We start from the raw sequence: 7,001 nt of genomic DNA on the forward strand, positions 1-7,001 counted from the left end.
CATCGCGATATAGGGATGGCTAAAAGTAACCCATCCGCATAATTTTCACCGCAATAGTCTTATAACCTGAATGTAATGCATAGGAACCGTTATGCACTTCATCAATTATCATTTCTGCTTCAATTGGGCCAACACATCGCATCATTGGACCGCAGTATGATTTGCGATATAAAATATCATTTTGAATGATGTACATTGGTGCGCCCTCTCTAACTAACCGAGCTTCGCGCTTATCATCTGGCAAAACATCATTGCGAATATATTGCAATATTGGTTCCATCAAATTTGGCTGTTCTTCTATAACAGACGCTACCATCAAGTCGTTATCTATTGACTTGCTTGGTAATTCCTCAACCCAAACTTGTTTTTGAAAGTGCGAAAACGTTAAAGCGGCCAGCTTACTCAAAGCATCCGCCTTCTTATTTTGACTCCTTGGCACTTGCGCAAGTTCGAAATGCTCAAATCGCACTGCCAATTCTTTCAACAACTGCAAATATTTCTGCATTGAGGAATCATGTGCCTCAAAAGAGCCATTAAACTGATTCGCCACTAATTGCGAATCTGTAAATGCTCGTAACTTGGTGATATCCATTTTTCGCGCAATATTTAAACCAGCAAGCAATGCTTCATATTCCGCTTCATTATTTGTCACATCAAAATTAAAACGTAACGCGTATGTATGCTGTTCACCACTTGAGCTTGCTAACACTAAACCCGCACCAGCGCCTTCTGCACATGAAGCTCTATCGGTAAATAAATCCCAAGTTTCTCTAACTGCTGGTTTTAACTCTGTTGACTCATTAATCACCTCCAACTCTCCAGTCATTTCAGCGAGATAATCCGCCAAAATCTGGCCCTTTATAGCACTGCGCGGAAGGTAAGAAATTTGATAAGCACCTAACTCTACTACCCATAATGCGAGTCTACCAGATATCTCTGGTTTTGTTAAGACTTGCTTAATCGGCATATTAGTTAGCACGTGCACTGGATGCCCTTGAAAATATATTCTTAACCTTCGCGATGTTAATATGAGAGCATACACAAATTTCTCAATCGGCGCATAGTTTATTTCAATCCCTGTAAGAGCTTTACTGACAAAATACACAGGTTTTTGTATTTTATCTCTTTCCGTAACTAGAACTGAGCCAAAAGCTTCATTTGCTACCGATATGTAAAGGTAAAGAATTTTGCCATCTATTGGCGCTGTTAGCGTAGGCAAAGTTTTTAATAACTTCTTCATTTCCTGAAACACAGTCTCAGCTTCATTTGTCTAAACAAAACTTTTTTGCTTCAAGCAGCCTTTTAAAGTTTTTAAAAACGGTAACTGTCTTTCAGGGGCTTTAGACAAGAAACGCGTTAATGCGGCTAATTTTCCCGTCAAACTTTGCACTTCCTTGACCGTTTTTGTTGCTGTCATATTTTCAATAGCCGTAATTTTCTTTGGATTAGCTTGAATACCCTGCTCAGTAACAAGATATCACAAAAATTTCCATTCAGTTTCGCCAAAACTACACTTTAGCGGATTAAGCTTCATGTTTATCCTGCGCAATGTATCAAATGTTTCCCGCATATCATCAATAATGTGCTCTTGCATTGTGCTTTTAATTACTACATCATCCACATAGGCCTCAAAATTACGCCCAATTTGTTTTTCGAACGCAGTGTCAATTAAGCATTGATATGTCGCACCCGCATTGATTAAACCAAAAGGCATCATTATATAGGAGAATATGCATTTTTTTGTATGAAAAGTGGTTTTATCTGCATCTTCTCTAGCCATTGGGATCTGATGATATCCCGTTTCTGCATCCAAAAAATATTTATATGGAAAAGCATGCAAAGATTCCACTTTCAAATCGATTTCTGGAAGTGGATAGTTATCCTTTGGGCATGCTTTATTTAAATCTTTGAAGTCAATACACATTCTCCATGAGCCAGCAGGCTTTTTCACCAAAACTGGATTCGCAATCCATGATTGGCATTGCACTTCGCGCAAAATTCCAGCTCGCACCAATTTCGTTACTTCCTCGCATAGCCACTTAGCGCGGTCTGGGGCCATGCCTCTACGCTTCTGCACTACAGGTTTTAAATCCGGATTCACATTAAGTCTGTGTTTCACAATATGGCGCGGAACACCAGTCATATCATTTTCACACCAAGCAAAAACATCCATGTACTGCACAAGTAACTGCGCAATTTGTTTCTTGGTATCCGCACTAACATTACATCCTACTTTAATTTTTTGATCGGGATACGTAGGATTAACCACTACCATGTTGTCTGTGACATCAGCGATTTTTTGAACTGTACTTTTCACATTAACAGCCGCATAAATAGGTACGATGCTTGCGGAATTTATCGTTGCAACACCTTTAGGCATTGCGAACTTAATCATGCCATGAATGGTGGATGGAACAATTCCGAATTTACCCAAGGCAATTCTGCCTAATAACATATTATAGTGAGAAGAAGTCCGCATAACATAGAAATCTAGCCATGTTCGCCGCACTAAACTATCATCATTTTCATCAGATAACTCAACATCTAAGGGCAACACGCCCATCGGCAATGAAGATTCCCCCGCAAAACCAGTTAGCGAGGCCGTGGTTAGTTGTAAAGTTGCTCTAAAACTCTCAGGCAGTTGAACAAAACATTGTTCATAGATAATGTCGACACTGCTGCCATTATCAACATGAACTTTCATGATTGTTATTCCAGTTTCCGCGACTTTGCACGATACTACTATCGGCATTTCGGAGAAATCATCACTTTGCATTTTTGGAAAACTAATTGGCGCGGACTGCCAATTTTGATACATTTTTGCTGACTTTCGCTTTCTTCCTCTTTTTTGGGTACTTGCTTGCACAGCGACAGCAATACCACTACCAATTCCGATATTGCTCATTATTTCAATTAAACAAGCAATTTACCTCCAATTATAAATGTATTCGCCTGTGAATCATCAAAATAGCACACGATTAGAATTAAACAAGGAAATTGATCGTTTGATAGCACAAAACAAAAAATTTCAAGTTTAATTCGTAAAACGAGTCCCACGGATGGCGCCAATTGATCAATCCCTAATTAATAAGTTACTTAATTAAGGATTGAGTGCAATGAGATTAAGATGGAGGATGGGATGTTTGATGATTATTTTGGGCCCTGATGATCGTCTTTCACTTTAACTATCAAGTGATCAACCACCCCGACCCGATCATGATTGTTAATTAGCATGATTCACCTTGACACAATGTAAAAATTCCTTGGGTGAGATCAGAAGAGAAAATTACAAAGGTTCCGGCAAATGGCAGAGAATCAACAACCTATAAATGAGAGGCCGAGCTCCCTATTTATAGTATTCGAAATATCCGCGGTCTGCGTACTGTTTAACTATCCGCGGAAACTTAGCGGAATGACCCGCAGACTTTTATTAGCGCGAAAACTGATCCGCGATCTTAATCTTCAGCGAATATTCCAAGCCTATTGATTATAGTTCGCGTAACTTCTGCTTTTAGCCTTTAGCAAATAAAATATATTTATATACAATTCTATGTATATGATCAACCGGGATTGATCGTTCAAACGAATCACCACAATTAGACCTTTGGGATACCGCTTCCTTCAGCCCCTTAGAACCTTCACTGACCGGAGAATTAACCAGAAAATTAACCGACGAAGTTGGGATTTGAGAAACAGGCTCCACATATTCTGAGGACCGCTTGTTGACAAACATATTAGGGACACCAAAAGTGTTATTCTCTTTCTTTTCAACAGAACCGATAGGATTCGGAATTGAATCCTCAACCCCAAAACTGTCCAAACAATTGTAACTAGTAGTAGAATTACTCTTTGCGATCAAAGTCCAGGAATAACATTCGTTGTTAAAGCTAAAAACGAGATTATGATTGTTAACCGAATCAGGGAAATTAAACACGAATATTTTACCATCAACTTTTACTTCGATAATATGATTAGCAAGACTATGGACCTCACAGGAGTTGCCACACTTGTGATGAGATACCGGAACATGCTTAACACTATTAAACGAAGAAGATGAAGGATTTATATTATTACCTGCAAGAGCATCTACAAAACTCCTTCCATCCCATTTCGTGCCTCCCGATGAAACTGTATTTCTTAATGGTTTTGAGGCATCTACTGTGACGACCCGGAAATTTCCGACCAAAATTTAAACTTAATCTTTAAATGATTTCGACACGATAAGCAAAGTCTGTTAAACTGAGTCTCAAAATTTGTGAACTGTTTGTATAGAAACATTCAACATTTGACTACTCCCGACGATTCACGAACAATTAATTATAAATAGATATGTGTGTATGTATATATAAATAATAATTCAAAATATAATTTGATGTATTATATATTGTTGTTATTAAAAATTAATAAAATAAAAATAGGATGTTATAATAATTATTATTTAAAATATATCTTTATATATAAATAAAATATATATAAAATAATAATACATGATTGTAATACTCATTTGATGTTCCGACTGATATTAAGTAAAATTTAAACTTATATGATCTTAAAATAAACGGTGATCCAAAAATGAGTTCTATAAATTTTATGCTTACTAAAAATGTATTTAGGATCTAGTTATTAAATTCTAACACTTTTTATATTTCACCCATAAATGAGAGGGACAGTTGATGTAATTTTTATTTATTAAATTAACGATTGAATTTTATATCATAATGACCAAAATAAATAAATATAGTTAATTTAAAAATATGGGATTTTTCCGAGGACTTTTATTTCGCCACTGATTTATCAACGGAGTACGATTTAGCAATCCGGTGAAAAGTGTCGGTAGAGCCAGGACAATTTAAATTCACATGCTTGATTACTGTGTTATTTCACTATTCTCTCTTTGACTCCCTTCACTAACCCACTGTTTTCATTTATGTTGGACCAACAACAAACAATCACTCATCACCTTAAAAACCTATAACCACCACTGGACCACTATCACTTCATCACCTTCGTTGGAAACCCACCTGCACGTTTATTATATTTTTTTTTATCTCGAATACCCAAGACCGTAAAAATTAAAAACTGCTGCTGCCTACTTTGAGCGAATACCTCTGTAGCCGTTAGGTTATGTTTCTGTTACTATAAATACAAAGATAATGGTGACGATGGTATGATTCTGTGAAGAGGTACGATGGGTACGTGACTATGTAGAATGAAGAATATAAACAACTGATGATGGGAACGTACGAGATTGAGAATCATTACGGATGATGAAGAATGATGTTGTGATGATTACGAATGATCATGGTGATATAATTCGAAAATATTACAAGATGAAGAGGATGATGAATAGTATTGGGTTAGATGATGATGTCGAGCTAAATGATTATATTGTTATGATGATGATCATTGATACAATATATATACGATCATGAAAATAGAGAAGGTAATAAAATTGATGATGATGAATTAATTCTGGGTTTTGTTTCAATAATGAAGAAATAAAACAGCAAGATTTACGAGTTAAATATATATTGAATTCGTATATATACAGAAAAATAGAAATGGAGGAAGGGTTTAGAGTGTTAGCAGGTGAGCGAGAGGTCCTAAGTTTGAACCTAGGCTACGACACTAATTTTTTTTTAGAAATAAAAATCGCTGTTGGGCCAGAAATGAGGAGTTGGGCCGTGTATTTAAACTGTTGGGCCGAGACCCAACTAAGTTTACGGATGGGCTGATAAGGGTTAAATACATTCAAGGTGTAGAAGGGATCAGATAAGCAGCATGTAGAACTGTGGTTTAGGCGAGGGTTTGGGGAAAAAGAGGTCGCGGGTTCGAGTCTTGGCGATGACTTTTTTTATTAAGCCTTTCCTTTTGGAGGTAGTTACTATTATAAATTTTATTATTATTATTATTATTATTATTATTATTATTATTATTATTATTATTATTATTATTATTATTATTATTATTTTTATTATTATCAAAAGTACTAGTATTATTATTAGTAGTATTATTATCATTATAGATATTAAAATAAATATTAGTATTATTATTTGTAAAATCATTATTTTTATAGTTATTATTATTAGTAGTATTGTTATTATAATCAAACACAACTTTTATTACTACTATTGATATTATGTTACCAAATAAACATTTCGTATATAAAATATACTTTTAGTAATATTACATATATGTGGGTATTAATCACATTAACATTTTTATATAAATATTCATATATAACAAATTAGGTATTTTTGACATAATATTAATCACATATAGATATTAATATAACTATATAAATATTAATCATTTAAATATATACGCAAATTAAATAAATAAAATATATAAATTAAGATAGAATATATCAATTTGTTCTATTGCGATTATATGTGTTAATAAATATATAAATGATATAGGTTCGTGAATCCGAGGCCAACCCTACACTTGTTCAATATTATCATATGTATTTTTACTACAAAATACATTAGGTGAGTTTCATTTGCCTTTTTACCCTTTATATTTTTGGGCTGAGAATACATGCGAATTTTTTATATAAATGTTTTACGAAATAGACACAAGTAATCGAAACTACATTATATAGGTGAATGATCGAAGCCGAATATGCCCCTTTTGCTTGGTAACCAAAGAATTAGTAAACCGACATACTAATTGACGCGAATCCTAAAGATAGATCTATTGTGATTAACGAACCCCATCCAAAGTACCGGATGCTTTAGTACTTCGATGTTGTTTTTATCATGTCTGAAGGATTTCCCAGAATGATAGGGGATATTCTTATATGCATCTTGTTAATGTCGGTTACCAGGTGTTCACCATATGAATGATTATTTTTGTCTCTATGCATAGGACGTATATTTATGAGAAATAGAAAAAATGATATCTTGTGGTCTATTAAAATGATGAAAATGAATGATTATGATAAACTAATGAACTCACCAACCTTTTGGTTGACATTTTAAAGCATGTTTATTCTCAGG

General features: G+C 34.6%; 1 protein-coding gene across 1 annotated transcript; it reads right to left on the bottom strand.

Moving 5' to 3' along the window:
* Positions 1 to 19: 19 nt before the first annotated feature.
* Positions 20 to 2,905, bottom strand: LOC139871147 (uncharacterized). The gene is made up of 5 exons (XM_071858884.1): positions 2,155 to 2,905; positions 1,778 to 2,076; positions 1,391 to 1,459; positions 653 to 1,243; positions 20 to 499 (listed from the first exon to the last, which is right to left on the bottom strand). The coding sequence occupies exons 1-5, from the start codon at positions 2,903 to 2,905 to the stop codon at positions 20 to 22; spliced, it is 2,190 nt and encodes a 729-aa protein (XP_071714985.1).
* Positions 2,906 to 7,001: the final 4,096 nt, after the last annotated feature.

This window comes from Rutidosis leptorrhynchoides, chromosome 10 (assembly GCF_046630445.1).
Source record: "Rutidosis leptorrhynchoides isolate AG116_Rl617_1_P2 chromosome 10, CSIRO_AGI_Rlap_v1, whole genome shotgun sequence".
Classification (NCBI taxonomy): Eukaryota; Viridiplantae; Streptophyta; class Magnoliopsida; order Asterales; family Asteraceae; genus Rutidosis; species Rutidosis leptorrhynchoides.